The sequence below is a fragment of the Danio aesculapii genome, chromosome 16 (assembly GCF_903798145.1).
Source record: "Danio aesculapii chromosome 16, fDanAes4.1, whole genome shotgun sequence".
NCBI classification, from domain to species: domain Eukaryota; kingdom Metazoa; phylum Chordata; class Actinopteri; order Cypriniformes; family Danionidae; genus Danio; species Danio aesculapii.
In genome coordinates, this window is record NC_079450.1 from 33181651 (window position 1) to 33203679 (window position 22029).

General features: G+C 35.6%; 1 protein-coding gene across 1 annotated transcript; it reads left to right on the top strand.

The window, feature by feature from the left end:
- On the top strand, window positions 1-21588 carry si:ch211-105c13.3 (uncharacterized protein LOC325758 homolog). The gene is made up of 3 exons (XM_056475343.1): window positions 1-111; window positions 15725-15846; window positions 19773-21588. Exons 2-3 carry the CDS (start codon window positions 15727-15729, stop codon window positions 19926-19928), a joined length of 276 nt encoding a protein of 91 aa, XP_056331318.1. The 5' UTR covers window positions 1-111; window positions 15725-15726; the 3' UTR covers window positions 19929-21588.
- The last annotated feature ends 441 nt before the right edge of the window (window positions 21589-22029 follow it).

A 22029-nucleotide genomic window follows, 5' to 3' on the forward strand; every position in this document is an offset into this window, starting at 1 on the left:
TTGATGGGAAAAAAAGCAACTAGGGAAGATTGGAATTCGCAGAAGAGGCATTTTTGGCTTAACCTGGGAGAGGCAAGAATCAGCAGAAGAGAAGTTTCATTACAAAACTAGGTAAGCATTCTTTCTTGATCCTAAGAGGTGTGAAGGACAACTTTTGTACAAGATTTAGCTGGTTTGGAATAAAATGAGATGGCTTTGTTGTATTATAACAATTTCAACTATTTCTTGCTACAAACACAATCTAGAGTGGTTTTCTATATCTAGTCTTGATCCATAGACGTATTTCCAGTTGTATCCATAGTGGTTGGCCACGTTTAAGTTGGTCAGGCAAGACTTACAGCTGGTTTTACAACGGTTTTAGGCAAACGCCCAAACTTGGCATCAAGTTAACGGTGCTCCATAAATAAAGTTTCGTGTCGAATGCAAATGTGTCACTTTCCGTTTAATCTATCGACTTTCCGTGAATATTTCAGACCGCAACCGTTGGCTCACTTGTCCGGTGAGTACAAGTAGACGATCCAATTCCCTTCAGATGTAACGCAAGCCCTTCTCCATTTACACCAGAGAAATCAGAAACCTGCTATTTATCAATTCAGAGGGGTTTCTCAGGGCGCACGCGCGTGGACACCCGCCGGAGGTGAATAACGTCGACCTTTATTAAGATCTTACCGGGATTTTAGGGGGAGAAACGCACTCGATCCTCAACCGGACGAGGCTCGACCTCAATGTGTCAGCGGCGACACGGCCAACAGATCCGCGTTAATTATGAATACAGAGATAAGACAGTGAGGAGCTGTCTGATAACCCAGAGAGACCGAGTCAAGCTTGTTCAAGTGCTGACAGACTGGTACGTGCTGAGGAAATGATTCACACCTCACAGAGAGACATAAAGCACATACACTGGCAAAACCCTAGTAGCCTACACGATAAAATAACAATAAAAATAATAACATACTGAAAACCTTTTCTTCAAGTTCATAGCCAAAATATTAAACATTCCCACTTGCCCTTGTGTTGGTTTTTGTGTATGTTAAATGCTTATAGACTGTTAAATTTCATGATTTCTGATGGTGAAAACCTCCCAAAATAACACTTCAGAACTGAAGTGCCCCACTTATAATGTTAAAAAACTAAAAAGTCACAATTAAAAAGTAATAGGCTAGACCTATATTATAGTCGTTTTTGACCCCCTCAGCATTGGAACACAGTCTTTGAATAGATTTGGAATAGATTAACTCAACACACATTGTTATAATTAGCTAGTTTTGCATACTTTTTTCTTTCTAATATAAGCTTTGATTCTAAGTCTCAAAAAAGTCTGAAAGTCTGATGTTTGACAGCCTACATAATGCACTTCACAGTGGAACTGCTATGATTGAGTTTAAAATGTGCAAATGTATATCAAACAAACCATATGCAAATAGCATGCAATAACAAACAAAGCAATAGTGATCAGGTAATAAAAACAGCTGCTCTTGTGTTGTGCAACATTACTGTCTGATCCAATATCAGGCCCATAGCCAGGGTGGTTCCCACCGACAAAGTCGAGAATTTGGCCCCTACATGAGCTCATCTGTCCCATTTTTGACTACTATGCCATCATAAATTGTGAAAATAACCAATAGAAGAAGGCTTTAAGACAAATTTAATTTTGAATATGCAAATGGCCAAATTCTGACAGAGGAAAATGTAATGAGCTGGCCAGTTTGTTATTTGCCTACAGGCAGGGGCGGATTTAACCAATAAGCAAGCTAAGCGCCCGCTTAGGGTCCCAAGAAATCTAAGGGCCCCCAAATAAATACCTAGAAGTATAGATTATACCTATAAATTATATATAACATCGTTTTCATATTTTCATATATTTTTATATTTTGTTTGGTGAGGGTATACAATTTTTTATTTAAAAGTAATTATTACATCTGCACAAACGTGTCCCCCACCCTCAATCGTGGAGCAGTCTAGCTGGCAAATCGGTATAGATTTAGTTTAAAAAATGAAATATTTCATCAATTATTTTTATTTGTGAATTCTTTAAAAAAATCATTTAAAAGATGTTTTACAAGTCATTTTATTTGGCATTAAGATAAAATGTAGAAAAGAAGATTGAGTGATAAAAAAGAATAAAAAAAAAGAAGAATACAGCAAAAATGTTCAATTCAAGAGTTCACACTTAGCTGATAATGAATTATAAGCTTGTTTGGCATGCTGTCCTGGGAGAGAGACCTGAGCTCATAAGATCCTCGAACCCGGGGCTCCCTCTCGTTGCAAGGCGAGAGGGGAGTTTGAGCTCAGGTAGATCTCGAGAACTCCCCCGCTGTAACAACCAATGAACAGCCAGTGATTGCTTTTGAGAGATAATCATTTACTAGGTGCATGTCTATAGTGCCGGTTTGGATTAGTCAATTAACCTATGTTGCATGTTTTTTGGACGGTGGGAGGAAACCGGCGAACCCGGGGGACACCCACGTGAGCACGGGGAGAAAATGCAAACTCCGCACAGAAATGTCTGCTGGTTTGGTAAAGCCTAGAACCAGAGGCATTCTTGCTGTGAGGCAACAGTGCTAAGCACTGGGCCACCGTGTCACCCATCTAGGAAGAAGGAGGAGTAGGGGTGGATGGGGGGATTCTTTAAACGTAGATAGCAGTGGTATGTAACCCAGGGTATTTGTGGTAGCTTAGGAGTCGTCTGATTGGTGAGAATTGGATAATGCGGATCCAGTCACTAGCAATCATAAGCATGTGATCCTCTCGAAATTAGTTTATAACTAAACTTCACCTAAGGACTTTTGGTCCCCATTGGCTGGAATTGCTTAGGGCCCCCAAATCACTAAATCCGCCCCTGCCTGTAGGCTAAAGTTTTTAATTTAAAACAAGTATTAACAGATTCCTAATTGTTTTTTTTTTTTTTTTTTTTTTTTTTTGTTTTTATTGATGATAAATTGATTATAATAAATGTTCATATTTTTTATAAAAAATTTAAATGTTAATCTCATAACAATATTTATAAAACAGTAATAACTTACAGTTTAAATTCACATTTGTAAATATACACTTCGTAGTCAAATAGTATTTTGAGACCTTCAACAAAATCGTAGGAAATATTTTTGGTACATCAAAAAATGTGGTCACCATCCAACAAGCTATTCCAGCAATGCTTAGTTCTTAAAATATCAGTAAATTGCAGTTTTTAACCTCATAACTGAATAAAAAATTGGGTGAATAACTGCAAAAAAGAACCACCCCTTTCAATAGGCTGGCTATGGGCCTGCATATACAGTAGTCAGCACACAGCATCATCTTACTTTCATTGTTTTTGAAAATCCAGTGTCAAACTGCACCTTGTTTGTAAGTGAATTCTCATTAAAAAGAACTAAACAAGAAGCAGGTTCTTACTGATGCAGTCTGGAACATCATAAATATAAAGTTAATCCACTTAGTTTAGACACTATTGCATCATGAAGCGGCTTTATGAAACTTACATAAAGTTTCATCAAGGTTTGTTTCTGAAACTTACAGTATGTTTTTAGTAGAACCATCTTTTAATGACAAAATATCAAGCAAATTGTGATTTCTCAGTTCATGGCACCTTAAAACATGTGCATTAGCCTATATTCATAGAAAAAAAACCCATACAAATCAGGATGTGTACTGTATCTGTGTCTGCTCAGTTATTTTAGGAATCAGATCAGTCCAGTCATGTTGGGGCAGTTGGTTTAGTTGTGTCTGAGGTAATTCTTTGAGTAAACAAGAACACCTTGAAGAAACAGCCTAAGAACAAACACTTCAGTATCATGTTTTCAAAAGCACAACAGGGTTTCTGTCTGTTACATGAAATATTATGAAAGTCTCATTCATTCAGTTAGTCATTTTCTCATCCACATGCTTTGCATTTCCTTCCAGTGATACTGTACAAGTCTGACATTTTTCAGTCTGAATTACGAAACAAAGGTAAACCACAAGTATGGCCTGCAGGGACATCTAGAGGAGGAAGAATGGAATGCAGATCAGTAAAGAAAACCCTGGTGAAAGCACACTTAAGACATTTGCTTCTGCATTTTTGTTTGTCCTGTGAGCCAGAAACCTTTCCATTGACCTTATTTAATGTAGATGCCGTAGGCTAATTTATTGTTTGAAAAATGAAAACAGGGCTGAGAAAGTAGTTGTGGTTGTAAAGTTGTGTACATAACCTATTTGAATAGCACTTTATTAAACAAACTGAATAGATATGTCCAGTCTCTCCCACACACAGGCACACACAGTATACATTAGCTTAAATGCTAAGCATAAATATTTGAAGTAAACTAAATCTAAACTAATAAAAAATAGGTTTATGTATTGATACACACGCTTTATGCGGTGATACACAAACATTTGAACACTCTAAAGACCCTTTTGTGAATATTTTGAAGCAGTATTTCTTTATGGTTTAGTGGGCTATTTTGTTTGATGCTTCAGCTGAGCGTTTAGTCATGTTTCACCACTATATGGTTCAAGTAACACATTAGTTGTGGCCTAATGGTTAGGGATTTGGAATGGATGATCTGGGGAGTGAAAGAACAGCTCTCTCTTCGATATCCACTACTGAAGTGCCACTGAACAAGAACCCCTAATTGCTCCCAGAGAGCTGGAAGCAAATGTCTGGCCACTGCTCTGGGTGTGTTCTCACTGGGTAGGTTTGAGTGCTCCCACGTCTTACAGTGTGTCCTAAATCCAGTAGAATTCCTGGCATTAAGTTACTATTATAGTTATATTGTGGTTAATCTTTTGTGTTCTGTAAAACAGGCTGCATTCTGGTTTACTATGGCTTTTTTGTATACATGTATGGAGTAATTTTACTTTACTTACAAAACAGTTTTTTATTTATCTTTTATTTCTTTTTGAATAGATCAGAAACAAATGAACTGGTTAGGTTAGCGGATTGTTGTAAATCTGGCATAGTGCATTGATTAAATTTGTTAAATTGTATTCTGATATTGACATAGTTGAAATGTTGTGCAGAAATTCTCCAGAAATTGTTTTACATGATCATTATAATGACAGGAATTACGCCTACAATGAAAAGTTCAGCTTTCACCATATTTGGAACTGTCATGAATATTAAAGAGCTCTACACACACACACACACACACATACAAATTTGATGTTCTGAAATATTTGATGTGTTCTGAAATATACGCATGCAAAACAATCATACTTCATTTGTCAATAATATTTGAGCAAAATGAGTAGATTCCTTTTTAAATGACTATCTTTTAAACGGAATAGAATGGTATAGAGATTTTTTTTAGGAGTGAGTGAATGAAATTAAATTAAATGAAGGTTTGCTTCTCCTGAGTTGGGTTGTGTATGAAATGTAGGCTAAATTATGATTATACTTGATAAAAGCTGCTGACAGAGATGTATTTAGAGTTTTATTGTGTGGTTTTAATGTATATGAAAACAGGTAAGAATTATGAAGGGCATCTTTGATGGAAATCATCTTTTAAAATCTGTTTGGACAGAACTGTGTGTAGCCACCGTCTTATTGGAGTGATAGAAAGACAATAAGTCTCTTTTTTTATGTTTCTTGGCATTATAATAGGATCCAAATCCCTTTTTGAGGCCCGTAGGAGTGCGGTTTCCCATCGAATTGATTGACAGCCGTGTATTAGCATGTCTCCGTAGCAGGATCGTGCGGTCAGGGGAGGCAGTGTCTCACCTGTTATCATGAGATGTATGCTTATGATAAAATATATATTTGTACACTGATCTGTGATCAAAATCGCTGTATTTTGCGTATATTGTGTTAATTTACAGCGTAGCAAACTGAGGCAGCTGTGCCTCACGTCAGATTGCGCAATCCCCTGCACACTGGCTTGAGGCCGTCCCTTTTGCTCACTCAGTGTATGCTACCAATGTAATGCTTTGTTAAAATGTTTTTATACATTGTAGACATCTTTATTATATGTCCTCTCTTTCCATATAATAGATAATGTATTTCACGTATGTCTATCACTTATTTAGTGATAGAATCTGACTAGAAGCCGCACTGAAAAGACGTAAGGTGAGGCAGGCAGTAGCTCTGCCACAATGAAGAGGGCGCACCTGAGCTCATGTTTATTCTTGTTCAGTGTTTGCTCTTCTTCTACATAGTAAAGTTCAATAAGAGTCGGTTATTTTATTTTTTGCTCTGACTGACTGCAAAAATACATCATAATTCAAGTCATGTCAAGACTTCATTTACAAGTAACGTTACTGTTTAGGTAAGTCCACTGTTGGAATCCTGTGTGTGTGTGAATAAGAGAGAGAGAGAGCGCACGCGCATCTGCTGTGTGTGGTGCTGTTTGTGTTTTTGTGTGTGTGTGTGAGAGAGAGAGAGAGCGCATCCGCCGTGGTGCTGTGTGAGTCGCTTGTTATAGTTGTCTGTAGCATTCAGCTGGGTGTTATTTGGAGGCATATTTAATCGCTAAACAATTTACATACTTCCTTTGCCCAATTTGTACCTGCCATGTGTATAGAAAGAATGCTGATATGATAAATGAAACACAATCCGTAGTTAGCAAATATATCGGGTGGATTTGTTTGTAAATCTGACTTTAGGCTCACCCGCCACAAACCTCACCGCACGTCACTGCTCTGTAGTAATGTGTATAATCATATCAACAAGACAGGATGTGCACAAAGCAACTGGAATTAAAAGATCTGTTGAGCTCTCTGTGATCATCAACCATCATCAAATGTGATCAAGAATGAGTTTTACAAAGCGTATTTAAAACAGTGCATGTTTGTAATGAATTACAGCAATTTTACCATCTTTATTTTATCACCACAGCCAATACAATTATAAAAGAAGACGCTTCAATCTCGGATTGTAGACGTTAAATCAGGTTTATTTTGTACATTAAGATAACGAATATCCATGCAGCAGTGGATATTAATGTGTATCCTGTCACATTTGCCGTGCAAAAGCAGTGCAAAGTTAACGCGCCCACTGTTTGTGTACGTGAACTTTGTAGCGACATTGTGTGTGACTCATTGTTGCAGAAAGGCTCGAATTAACTCCACAACATATACATCAAATAATCATTGGGAAAGTTCTTACTGAAGTATGTCTCACAAAGGTTGCGTGAGATCTGCTTCCTACATGTCTGTCACTGTGCTGCTTATTTTACAGACACATTCTGAAGACACAAAAGACTTATCTTAAATCTTGAAAAGGGGTAAAATAGGTGCTCTTTAATATCAGCCTTTTCATAAACAGATGTTTTTAAAGTTTCTTGGCATCCTTGCACTCTGAGTGATGCATAAATGTGCATTTTACAGTTATATTCAGAAGTCTACATATGTTTCTTGATTACAAACATGTGGCAATTTTCACAATATATGCATTAACCTGAGACAATATACTGTACAGTTAGGGGTAGCACGGTGGTGCAGTGGGTAGCACAATCGCCTCACAGCAAGAAGGTCGCTGGTTCAAGCCCTGGCTGGGTCAGTTGGCATTTCTGTCTGGAGTTTGCATGTTCTCCCCATGAGCTAAAATTGGCCGTAGTGTGTGTGTATGTGTGTGAATGAGTGTGTATGGATGTTTCTCAGTGATGGGTTGCAGCTGGAAGGGCATCCACTACGTAAAACATATGCTGGATAAGTTGGTGGTTCATTTCGCTGTGGCGACCCCTGATTAATAAAGGCACTAAGCTGAAAAGAAAATGAATGAAGATACAGTGAAACAGACTATGCCTGTTCATGGTGGCACTTTTTAAATGTATAAACCTTATTTCCCAAATTTTACATTCTGATGACAAGCTGTGATGAGATACTGATGTTTGTTTGCATTATGTCAGAGCACTATAATGATGGTCTCATTTTCAAAATAAAAGTCCCACATACATAGTATGCTTATATAACAAAAGAAAATGGATTGTTGTTGTAATCACATTTGGAAACACTTTGGCCAATCAAATGCAGAATGAGGTGTACATACAATGATCCCCTGTGAATCGCCAGAGCCTGTGTTTTGTCTTGGTTGGCATGTTTTCACTGGGATTTAACACTCATTGGATTTATATGAAAATGAGTAATCAATGGTCTTTGAGGCTCACGATATGTCATTTCCATCTTCTGAATTAAGCTATCCCTGGGCATATCTAAATGTTTATTCAGCAGACACAATGAAATCAGTTTTTAAATGAATCCGTTTGTTCATGTGATGTTCAACTGGAAACCTGTTAGGTTGAGACTTTTGTGGCTTTACTGCTCTACTCTGAACAAGTTTGTCAGAATGCTTTACAGTGTTTTTTTTTTTTTCGCCAGCCATTTGACAGCTGGCGTGTATTGCAAGGGCTCACGTGTTTGTTTGACTTTTGAATTTCACCGCATCTCATTACATGACAGTTTGTTTGGGTCCTTTGGGACTAATCACCAGGAGCACCTATCAATCATCCCGTCTGATGCTTCTATCTTTGTCTGAGCCAGTCGCAGCTTGAGTATCATTTCTAATGAAGTGCACCTCATTTAGCGCAATGACAACCTTTCTTTTAGACAGAAAGACTGTCTCTCTGAACCAAACACAAACCTTTTACTGTTGCATGTATTAACTAATGAAGGCAAACAATATGTCTTTCCACAGCTGCATGTACAGTAATGCAATGCTCACAAGTCCATCAGCAATTAGTTATTATCAGTCAATTCCAGCAGGTCTTACTACAGTAATTTTCTCCGAAGCCATGCTTGGGCCTCTCTCTCTCTTTCTCTCTCTCTCTTTTTGTCCATCTAATTAGGTTAATAGAGGTCCATCAGTGATTGGGAGGATGGCCGAGCAGTGGTGTAGTGTACTAATGTTAATGGTGTAGTGTAAGTATTCAGGTGTGACGTCTGTCAGATGGAAGATTTACCTGAAAAGGATGGCCTATAGAATTACCCATACGTCACAGCCACATTAAAATCACATTAATTTTGTGTGTGCATGTGAGTGTGGGTTTAAAATGCAGGCTTTGTAGTGACAAGCAATTATAGGTTTATATACTGTATATGAACAAGTTTACTTTATAGCCTCCAAAATTTTTCATTATTAAAAAAGTTTAAATTTTAAGTACATTTTTATGTAGAAAGATAAGATTACTTCTAAAATTAATTTAATAACAAACTGCAATGTTTCTACATTCTTTCTACATTTTTATATTATACATACACAAGGAATGCACAATACCATGTTTGTTGTCTTTTTTTGGTTTTAGAAATTGAGATATTTTTATGGTTGCGTATTAAATATTTAAATATTATGTATTATAATGATTAAAAAAGAAGAAATTATTATTGCCCAAAAAAAGTACAGTGAACTGTTCTTTAAAGTTCAATTTTCTTATTTTTAGAAATGTTATTCATTTTTATGAAACTATCAAGGTGCCAAATTAACAGTTTTAAAAAGTGTTATTTGTTCAATGTAAGAGTGTTGAGAGATTGTTCAATGTAATCTGAAAATAATTTTTTTTCATACCGTATGTAAAAATGCTAATATTCAAAATTTCAATATACTGTATCATGATAATGAGCCTGCAGAATACTGATATTGTGGCAACTTCATAGTTCAGTGAAACAACTTTTTGAGTGCTTTTTAAGAATATTCACATTGTATTTGCAGTGGTGTATATAACAGCTTAATAGTTTAAATATGAAATTTTTCACATATTAATCTGCCCTTCTAGATGCTGAAATATTGATGGATTTTCTATGACTATGTATAGGGCTATTGTACATTAGCACAGTAAAAAGCCTCCACTAGTTAATTTAACTGAATTTGTAATGAAAACTACAAAAGCTTTTATTACTCTTATGTAGGTATGGGCCAGTATACGATTCTGACAGTATAAAAATCGTGGTTAAAAATATCACGGTTTCACAATACCACATTATTGTGATACTGCTCTAAAATATGTTCTTTAAAAATGTCTGGACTACAACCACTACAACCCCCCCCCCCCTCCCCCCATTGGACACAATATACTTTATTTTAAGAAAAATGTTAACTATTTTTGGAACAGTACACTTGTTATGGTAAAATACTTATAATACATCATTAACTTTCACATTTTTGGATATAAAGTAAGCTACTGCGCTGTTCAGGTCTACAGCATGCTAGATGTTAAACCATTAGTTTTTCATGCATTGATACGGATGGTCCTTTTCTGGTGGAGATACTATTGCCATAAAAAGCTAAATAAAATAGTAGAAAACACACACACACACACACACACACAAAAAACGTTCATTTATATATCATAGAAAAATTGTAGCGGTTTTAAAACCTTGATTTTCCAAACCATGGTAAACCTTAAAACCAGTTATCGTCCAATGCCTACTCTTAAGTGATGTCATAGTTAATACCTAATAACATGTTAAAACAATGGTTGCACTCAAATTGCAAGTCATAATTGTTTTATTAAATGGAGTTAAAAATGATTAAAATTCTGTTGTATTTTTAACTATTAACATGGCACTGTAATAGATCTTTTTTCTCACAGTCAATTTTTATAAATTTGCTAATATTTACTAAACAGATTTTATTGTAAAGTGTCAACTATTGTACTTTATAATTATTTCACAATTTAATTTGGTTGAAACATTTCTGAACATGTATGCAATGTATAAAAATTATACATGTTAACATTTTTTCTTACCTCCATATTGTGGTAACACCCTATACCATATTAAAAATATTCAGCAATTAATCACAATTAGAAAATCAAATACCATCATAAGCCCAACCCTATGTTATAATGCATGTTATTGTTATTAATGCTTTTATAAAATTATACATGTAGTTATAGTAAACTAAATTCTTCATTCATTCATTCATTCATTTTCTTTTTGGCTTAGTCCCTTTATTAATCTGGGGTCGACACAGCGGAATGAACCACCAATCCCTTCCAGCTGCAACTCATCACTGGAAAACACCATACACTTGCATTCATTCGCACACACACCATGGCCAATTTAGCTCACCCAATTCACCTATTGCGTCTTTGGACTGTGGGTGAAACCCACACGAACACCAGGAGAACATGCAAACTTCACACAGAAATGCCAACTGACCTAGCCGAGGCTCAAACCAGCAACCTTCTTGCTTTGAGGCGATCATGCTACCCACTGCGTCACCATGACACCTCACTAAATTCTTATAAATTACATATAACTGTTCCTAGAGTGTGTGCGGAGTTTGGTAAAACAGTGTTTTCCTCCTTTGGCCCAACATTATGGATTGAAATACAGAGTGTTATCATGTTAGAAACAATTCCATCTCTAAATATTAAAAAAAAACATCTGAAGTCTTAAATGGAAGAATCATGTGCTTGTTTTGTGTAAATTTAAATTTGTGATATTTTATGTGTGTCTATTTTTTTATCTGAAACTTTTTGTGCTGGCATTTTAGCCAGGACCCCCTGGTTGAAGAGATACAAATCTCAATGGGAAATAAAAGATAAATTACAAACTTATTCATTTTGAATGTTAATTAAAAAATAAGAAATATTTAATAGCCCTATCGATCACCACTGGTTGATTATCATCCATAAGATGAAAATGCATGTGCTTTTGTATGGTCAACATGCGTTTTGAAGACTTTGTTAGTATTTTTACTGTACCCTCTTTTCCGTTATGGATTAGCCTGCTAAATGTCACTGGAAGGAAACCCAAATTAGATCATGAATTATTTGTTAGTGTCAAATATGTGATAGGATCTACTGTACAATACAAGAGTATGAATTGCAGTAGGGTTTTTGTATCACTTAACTTTGTGTGTTGTTTAGGGAAGGTATAATAAGGGCTATTCATGCAGGAGGACAGGCCTGTGCGAGTGGCCATCCTTCAACAAGCGTGTTTGTGCTTTTGTGCGTGTTGTTGTTGAATGCGAGAGAGAGTGTAACAGACATGTAGCAGGCAACCCCGAGCGTAACTTGAGCCTGTGGCCTGAGTAGATCGAATGTCCGTTAAAGATCACAGGTTCCATTGTGATGTGCTGTATCCTCCACAGCTCCTCCACTCCTCTCTTCATGCTCTTTAGTTATTCTAACATCATCCTTCTCCTCAGGTCACTCATTTTCCAGCACCTTCCCTTCCGTTTAGTCATCCCTGCAGCCGCTGAAATGTCACTTGCTAACACTGTCACAATAGTACTTTTAATAGCCATGTTTTGCTTACTTTTTATGTCTTAAATACCACAAACAAGCCCTGAAATGTGTCAACACGCTTATATTTTCCAAAAATCCTGATCATGCCTCATGGAGGTGAGTGGGCTGGACAAACCACCTGTAGGCAACACACTTTTACTTCTTCGTTTGCGCCAGACAATTTTTAATTAACACTGCTAAATTAACTTAGGCTGCATCTGAAATTGCTTACTACTCAGTCGGTACTGCATTTGAATTTAAATGACAAATTGGCCATTAGAAAAGTATACATTCTATACAGTATGAATGTGAGCAGTATGAATGGAACTCGGATATATATCCGCCATTTTGTCATGATCACGTGACCTACCCACGTCAGTTGTGTCACTTGACTTCCATTCATAAATTCTCTCGCGGGGCATCATGGCATAGTGCAGCGTGCATGGAATGCGCACTTCAGAATCTCGATAGAAGTAATAGGTCATCCGGGTACTTCTCGCATACTGATTTTTGAATTCTATATATTCGGACATACTACTTGGCTCGCATACTGTTTTTAGTGTACTATATAGTATGGAAGTATATGATTTCAGATGCAGCCTAAGTTCACACCAGTCACAGCACTCGCGGATAAATTGCGATATTCGCGCATAAATAGATGCGTGAACATTTTGGGTTTACTCGCTTCATTCACATGTCAGATTCACTTTACAAAAGATGCGGATTTGCATTATGGGTGGGGCTTCTGTCTGCTCGGTGACTCTAGCTTCGAAGCTAAATGGCTAACATGAATTTTATTGAGAGAATCGCTGTTTATGCTTTATAAAGGCTGAAAACTGCGTCAATTCGTTTGGAGCCATGTCTGAGGTGCTGAATATCCATTCAGAGGTGCACCCAGCTCTGTGAGATCATAAACTCCTCCAGAAACTATACCTGGATGATGAAAGCTTTCAGCGGTGCTTTAGACTGAGCCGAGCCCACTTTGATGAACTGTTGTCTGCTCTCAGCAGGAGGATTTTTCCCTGGAACACCAACAACAGGCGCTATGTCATAATCATGCCCCTACAGACATTTTTTGCTATTTCTGCACAGAATTTTGGTAAAAATCTGTGGATTTATGCAGAACTAAAACCTTAATATATGAAATAGAAAGTAATCCCTTTTTAACTTGTATTTAATGTTTACAATGCAAATCAAATTAGATCCACTTTATTTGGTAAACAAAGCAAGTCTCTCATATAATATCTGTACTAAAAGACAGAAAATATTTCTTTACTAATTATATTGTAAATAAATCATATAAATATTTTCACACTAGTCGATAATACAACTGAAATGAATTTAAAAACTGAAAAAATATGAATTTTCACACATTTACACAAGTAAATATACAGAATCAATGATGGGCTAAAAATCTGCGGAATTCTGCGCGCGCAGATTCTGTGTGGGCCTACTGATTGGTTAACGTGGCACGAATGTCCTCCAGCGATTCACGCGAAACGTGCGATACTTGCATTAAGCACGTCAATCGCGCAAAACGCTCAACTCGCGGCACGTCATTCGAGCAAATCGCGTCATTCTCAATGTCTTTTGCCGTCTTTGCATTGACTTAGCATGTAAATCACTCGCACTTGACACGTCTGGTGTGAACGCAGCAAGAGACATGTCTTGGCATCTGGCAAAAGAATCTGTAAATGAACAGTTTTCTGTATTTTGCAATTCATATTTGAATTTTTTATTGCCTCCATTTATTTATACTTTTGCATTGCATTATGGGACCTTTCTCTTTCTTCCAACAACTTTTAACCTTGAAACGTTTGAAAAAGTAACTTTTTAAAAAAATTTTTATAGTTTAAAGTGATATATTGGCTGGGTTGGTGTTGTATATTATGGTATAAAAACTTTTAATAAACTGTCAGTACATTTTCTGTTATTATACAGACTTATTTCTCGATATCAGGGGCGGATCTTGGGGTGGGGCCAGAGGGGCACCGGCACCAGTTTAAATCAGGTTGGCCCCATGTAGTGCCCCTCTCCTCTAAGTCATTGCTGATTTATATGAAAGCTCAGCCATAAAGATGCACTTTAATTCATGTCGAATGTCGGATGTTACTTGTTACTTCAGCTATTTTTCTTGTATGACAAGTACTTTCATCCCTGTTGAACTGACTTGTTCTGCAACAGGGATTAAAATTGTTACAATGTTGCTTGTCATGTTTCGTTTTGCAGCCAAATGTTTTAAAACTGACCAAAATTGATAGTCATATGCCAGTAGACTAAACATGTCATTCATTGATCAGAGTGACAAGGTTTATTTTTTGGGATTCTGATCATAGCTGTCATATATGCGTTATATTAAATTACCATTTTGAGCTGTTATGTCATTGAAAGAGGTGTTCTTCATGGCGAAATTGATAGTGAAAGCAAATAATTAAACTGGTGCTAGCACCAATTGAATAATATGCCCCCCCTTTGTAAACTGTGGCCTCACCTTGGCCCTTGCCTTTAAAAATTCCTAGATCCGCCACTGCTCTATATATTATTTCTTATATATTATATTATTTCAAACAACTAAAGTGTCAATAAAAATCACTTTGTTAAACTTTAAAGTTGAATTTACAACATCAAAAGTTGACAGAGCAGAGAGCAAGGTCCCATAATGCAATTCACAACCATAAATGAACAGAAAACACTCGTGAATTACCAAATTCAGAAACTGTTAATTAACAGCTATATTTTTTACACTATATATTTCTGCTCTTTGATGATTTGATGATTTCTTTATCCTTATTTGTAGTTGCTTCGGGTAAAAGCGTTTGTTAAATGATTAAATATAACTGTAAATGTAAGTAATCTTTATCACCATGTTCACCAATTGAGTGATTACATTAGGAAAAGCAAACGTTTTATTTTTTACAAATAAACATTTCATATTTAGATATTGAAATGAGGCTTTATTTGATTAAATATGTTTTAATTTGCACATATTTCTTGCTGATAAATCTAAACAATTGATAACTTAGGTTTCAAACTTCTCTCTCTTTTTACATATTAGAGTCAAATGTTGATATAAACTGAATTTGCAGTGTATTTGATCACTCCTTAATTAATTCAATACTGCAAACAGCCAGAAATAGAATTGTAAAATAAAATGTATATTATCAGGCAAATTATTTGAGGGGAAAAAGAATTAAAAAACTCAGAATACAGATGTGAATAAAGCTGTGAATGTTTCTGTACGGTACATAAATGCATCTGAGTGGAGATGTCTGGCTCAGTGCAGGAGATAATGAACTCATTTTGAGCTTTACAAAACATGTATTGCAAATAAAATGCAACAAAAGAAACACTTAAAAGTCACTTGAAATACCTGAAATCACAGAAGTGACCAAAAACTCACTGCTCTTTCAAAGTAATCCAATAGGTGCATAGATCAAAAAATAAATAAATCTTAAACACAAAGTAAATGAAAAATGTATTACTTAAAAGAAAAGGAAAATAGCTGTTTTTGAGTGGAAATGTGCCTGATTGAAATCTGAATCAGTAAATGATGTAATATTTTTGTACCACTCTTGTTACAGATATGGAAGGTGCCATTAAAACAGTTGTCATGCAGTACCTGTCTTCAGCACGGGGGAAGGAGAATCTGGGTGGAAAGAACTTCCAGAAGTTAGTCCAGGGTCAGCTGGGAAACATCCTGAGTGTAAGCACATCACTTCCCTCATATAATCAAATGTTTTTAACACATCTCTCTTTTAGCTGACACATATATATGCTTCAAAATAAATGTTTATGTTCTGTTTACATGTTTGTATAATCAAGTGAAAATGCTAGTTTAAAAAAATGTTTGTACCTTGTTGATGATTTAAAGGGCACCTATGATGAAAATCATCTTTTGTAAGCTGTTTGGACAGAACTGTGTGTAGGTATAGTGTGTCCATAGTCATACTTGAGTGATATAAAGTCTCTTTTTTAAAATTTCCTGATGTTAAAACAGGATCCTAATCCCACCCATTTTGAGGCCCACCAAAACGTGACGTAGGAGTACGGTTTCCCCGCCCACCGAATTGATTGACAGCCATGTATTAACATGTTTTCATAGTAACGCGTATAATCATATCAACAAGACAGGACGTGCGCAAGAGCAACTGGGATTAAAAGATCTGTTGAGCTCTCTGTGATCATAAATCATCCTAAAATGTGATCAAGAATGAGTTTTACAAGGTTAAAATGTTTTTAAAACAGTGCATGTTTATAATGAATTACAGTGATTTTACCGTCTTTATCACCACAGCCGCATTTCAGTACAATTATAATAGAAGGTGCTACAATCCCGGTTTGTGGACATTAAATCAGGTTTATTTTGTACATTAAGACGGATTTCCATACAGCAGTAGATATTAACTTGTATCCTGTCACATTTGCCATGCAAAAACAGTGCAAAGTTAAACATGCACACTTTGTCATTACTGTAGTATTTCTCCCAAACATAATGTAAGATCTGCTTCCTTCATGTCTGTCACTGTGCTGTTTATTTGACCTAGATTGAGGCACACTCTGACAGGCACGTGGGAACGGTGGGCGGGGAGAACTTGCATTAAAAACACAGGCAACAAAAACAGCTACAATGTGTTCGGAGCAGAAAATTCCAATATTCTGAAAGGTATAATAAATAATCGGATGGGTGTTTTGAGCTGAAACTTTACAGGCACATTCTGGACACACAAAATACTTATCTTAAATCTGGAAAAGGGGGTAAAATAGGTGCCCTTTAAGTCACCCTGGGGTCTGACAAATGAATAAATCTTAAAAATGCTAATATTTCCTAATATCTTCACTTACATGAGACCACAAGTGCAGCATTAACAGTATACAAATTATTAAAGATAAAGCAATTCACACTACTGAGCATCATTTAAAGAGTTAAAGTCAAGAAATGCCTCATAGAGAGTTTTCACAAAAAAGTTAACAGACATTGCTGCTTGTTTCACATTTACCAGTTAATTCATGTTCATTTCACACTGTTACAAACGTAGTTAAAATTCACATTGTTTTGACAATATACAACCTTTTTACATGGAATTGTACCTCCAAAATTATTTTTTCTGATGCTGTAATATACTACTGTCATGTTTGCCATGTTTGCAAACAAAAAATTTAAATTAAATGGTCGAATCTTTACTCCAATTGTCTAGTTTTCTGTCAGCATGGGCCTCAAAACCCAAACAGGTTTGGAACAAGTGGAGGATGAGTAAATAATTACATAAGTTTTTATTTTAAGTGTCTTTTTAAATAATCAAAATGTATCAATTGAAGTGAAACGATCGTCTCATTTTTACCATTATAGTCCAAAAATGTAATTCAGGAAATCTTGACTGTAATCTGCATATAACATGAGAACGTGCAACACTAGAGCCTTCATATGACCAGGTTTTGTTCTACTGTCATCCAATCAATGACACAATGACACTGCAAATATGCAAAGAAGGACATTATTCCAGGGTTTAGGACTGTACATGGTGGAACAGTAATTATGAGCAGTGTTAAATATGAAGCAAGATATGCTGGATTCTGTTCATCCGAGGTTTAGAATGGGCCATAATTAACTAGTTAAGTGTGACTACAATTTAATTAGCTGTTGGTTTCATGCTGCATGTTTTCACACATTATTTCACACATCACTGGTCTGCACAGCAGTGAAAACTGGTGCTAATCCTCCCCTGGAGCATGGTTTCTTATATCCCGGAGTATAAAGTGCTGTTATCAAGAGCTAAAGCTGGGGTTTAGAATGCAGATAACCCAGGGTTTAGTCAGTGCCTGTCCCTCCCTGTGTGCAAAAAGTAGTCCTGTACTTCAAGTAGCAGAGCAGGGCACGTGCAATGTCAAGGTTGGGGGTTAAAATCCAAGGAAAAGCTGGAATTGATCAAATCTTTGCTAAAAACACAAGAAACTTTGAATTGTCTTCCAAATGCATTTATGTAAATATAAACCTATGCAAGTTATATTAGTCTCCTGAACCAAAAGGGGATGCTTTTGATTGGTTTAAAGATTAGGACAGCTCATTTTATACAATTTTAGTTGGCTAAATATATTTGGCTATATTTGGCTTCCAGTGATTATGAAAACACAGTTCCACATTGCTCCTATTCCTCTTCCTGAATTCTAAGTTAGTCAAATCATGTTGTCGGATACAAAAAAAAGAGACACTGCTCAACAGGTGGCTTCTAAGAATGTAATATGAGAAGTGATGAAACATGGACAAATACATGCTACATTTAGATTCAGGTGTGTGCATTGTAAAAAAGGACTCAGCTTAAAATTGTAAGCCAACTTGCTGCACAGCTTTTTAACTGTACTCAACTTAAATCGAGTCAACTACTGGATTTGGGTTAAAAGTTGATTCAACCCAAAAAGCTATGCAGCAAGTTGCTTTACTGTTTTAAGTTGTCAACTTTTTATTTTTTACAGTGAAATACAAATAATATATCAAAATGTGGGCACAGACTAATGGACCTTTCCCAATCCAACACAATCTTATGGCAATTCGTATCTTTTTGATTTAGTGGCTAATTCATATGAATTTGTCCGATCTCATTCGTACAATTTAGTATGATTGCTTATCCCCAATGATGGTTGGGTTTAGGGGTGGGGTTGGGTGCCAGGACTCCTTTTTCGTTCGACTGAACTTTTCGATATGAATTTGTACAAATTAGCCAAACTGACTAAATGTTAAATAGTTACGTTTCCTTGTGAGATCAGGCTGCAGGATCCATCTCTCCTTTAATTTGAATTCCTGTCAAAATACTGTCATGTCATAATATAGGCAATAATAATAATAATAATAATAGTTTAAACACACACTGTAAAACATATCTGTTAATTAACAGTTTCCATATTTTTTTATTTAATTTTTTTATTTATTTGCGATTGTGAATTGCATTATGGGACCTTGATTTTTTTGTGGGGGGGGGGGGGGATCTTTGATCTCTGTTCTGTCAACATTTCTTGTTGAAAATTCAACTGTACAGATTAGCAAAGTGTCTTTTATTGACATTTTACTAGTTTTAAATAATTGAATGTATAAGAAATTATATAAAGTAGTAGGTCTGTACAATAACAGAAAATGTACTGGAAGTGTTTTTTACAAAGTATTTTAATGTACAGTACAACACCAACCCAGCCAATATATCACTTTAAACTAATAAAAATGTTTATAAAAGTCACTTTTTCAAACTTTTCAAGGTTAAATTTTGTTGTAAAAAAATCAAGGTCCCATAATGCAATTAAAAAACATAAATAAATGGGGACAAATAAAAACAAGAATCACAAAATACGGAAAGACTTTTTTTTTCAGTGCAGTTAGTTATAACTTTAATGAACATAAACAATTATTGAATGTGATCAGTGCTTCAATATAAAAATGAAACTTTCATTGTAGATTTAGTTTGTATAATTTTTGCTGTTGTGTTTGTCCTATTGTTTACAATTTTCTTTTTGTATTATTGTTTGCAGTGTTTTTTAATGATTTTTTCACAGTTGCAGCTCACTGTACTTTATGTGTCTCCATGCTCGTTAGGACAATGCTACATTAAATAGTTTAGCATTTGATGCTTTTTCTGATTCTCTCAGGACACTGAAAGCTCTTCAGCAGTGAAGGAAATGATGAATGGACTGGATGACAACCAGGATGGGAAGGTCAGTTTCCAGGAGTACCTGACGCTGGTGGGCTACGTAGCCAACTCACTGAGCGAGCAGAAGGCCAGCAGACAAGAAGACAAGCACTGATGACTTCTGTAATGATCATTTGTGAAGCTGGATTCTTAAACCAAGTACTCATGGTAAATAATAGACCATTTTCTAGACAAGCAAAAATATTGGCTTCTTTTAAGAAATAATATGCCAAAATTAAGTGAGTTGTTCCTGAAAACAAGCAAAATAATCTGCCAATGGGGTAAACAAACAAATCTTATGTCAAAACGGAAAAACAAGATTGTTTTGCTTACCCCATAGGCAGATTATTTTGCTTCTTTTAAGAAAAAATAGCATATTATTTATCTTTTTATGATTAAATTTTTTTAATTTTCTTCAATAATTTACAGTACAAGCAGTTTACACATTTTTACATCCTTTTAACACCCATTTTCCCCTCCCCTCGCCAATAGTGGCAGTTACAGTAATTAGATATTGCTATCAAAAATCCAGTAAACACAGATAAATAATATAAACTCAATAAAAAATAGAGCACACATACAGAAAATAATAATAGAAAAAATAAATGAATAAAAAACAACAGTGCTATGATAATAATGCCTAAACAAATTAAATAAGATAATAACACTTTTACCATGCGTCTCACCACAGTGACCTTATTCATCCTCCAAAAATGCCAAGTAATTTCCCCATCTTCTCCCATAAACATCCAATTTATCAAATAATATTATATTTTTTATATGCTGCCAACTTCAATAACCCATTCTTGAAATGATGGTGGACCTGCTGAACGCCATTCCCTCATAATGATTTGTCTTTCAATCATAATACTTATTTGCATCCACTCAGACATCCTCAACATGAACGGGTCTCCCAGTACATACTGTATATTCCAGGACAAGATAGAAAGCAGCAACCAGAAACATCCTGAATGTAATTGTGCACTTTAACCCAGAATTCCTGTATTTTAAAACAGGACTACAGGACATGCATCAAGCCTCCTTCTTCACTTCCACATCTCCGGCATTCAGTCCTTCAACCCAAGCCTGAAAAGCCTACTCAGAGTCCAATAAAAACTTTCAGTATATTTTTTCTGAAAACAAGACCATATTTTTTGCTTGTCTAGAAAATGCTTCTTGATTTAAGATAATTTTAGATATTTGGACTAAAACCATTCTAAAAAATCCAAGTAAGAAAAGCCATTTTTTACCTTAAAAACATATGGTTTCTTCAGTTATGCTCTTTGTGAGTTTGCCGTCTGACAACTAGCCTGTAGTCTCCAGTGAAATATATAATCTTGCAATTAAACTACAATGATCTGATACACTTCTCTGATATTACAATGGAAATCCAATACGGTTTACACATATTAACATTTTACAAGTACAAACAGTGCCAAGTACAAGTGCTAAATCTCATTTGGGTTTTTTTTTTTTTTGTACATTTTTATCCTGTTGTCTGAATTCCATGTAACAGTTTTCCATTTCAAGGCTCATTTGTGTTTTTATTAGGAACAAAATATGCTTGATTAGTGCTAGCTTAGATACTAAACAACAATGCATGAGCAATGAATGTAAGCCATCAAATACACTACAAAACAACTGACAATATACTCAATGTACTACGCTTCTGATTTGTCCAGTCAAAAGAACGATGAGGTAAAATCGAAAATGTTACACTACTGGAGAAATGTTTTTGTATGACCTTTCAATAAAAAGATGAGAGTAATGAAAAATATTGTAATTGAAGTCATCCTTTAACTTAGCTATATCACAAACAGACCACATATGTTAGGATGGTGTTCCTCAAGGAACAGTTTTAGCTCCATATTTATTTACATTCTATACATCGGATTTTCAATACAGCTCCAAAAATCATCATTTACTGAAGTTTTCTGATGACTCTGCAATTGTCGGTTATATAAAGGATCATGATGAGAGTGAACATAGGTTGCTTTTAAAAATGTTTGCTGACTGGTGTGAAACAAATTGTCCTAAAATAAATAATAATTAGACCAAAGAAATGATTGAGAAATGAGAAATGACAACAAGCAGTGCCAGTGATTATACAGGAGTCAGTAATAGAGATTGTTTCATCATAAAGGTACCTGGGTTTAAAGCTACGGTCACACCGGGCTTTGTGTGTGCGAAATTCTGTCGTGCGGTGCTGCGAAAAG

Coding starts and splice junctions, on each gene's coding strand:
- si:ch211-105c13.3 (XM_056475343.1), top strand. CDS start 15,727: ATGGAAGGTGCCATTAAAACAGTTGTCATGCAGTACCTGTCTTCAGCA. Junction 15,847..19,772: donor AGCTGGGAAACATCCTGAGT/GTAAGCACATCA, acceptor TGATTCTCTCAG/GACACTGAAAGCTCTTCAGC.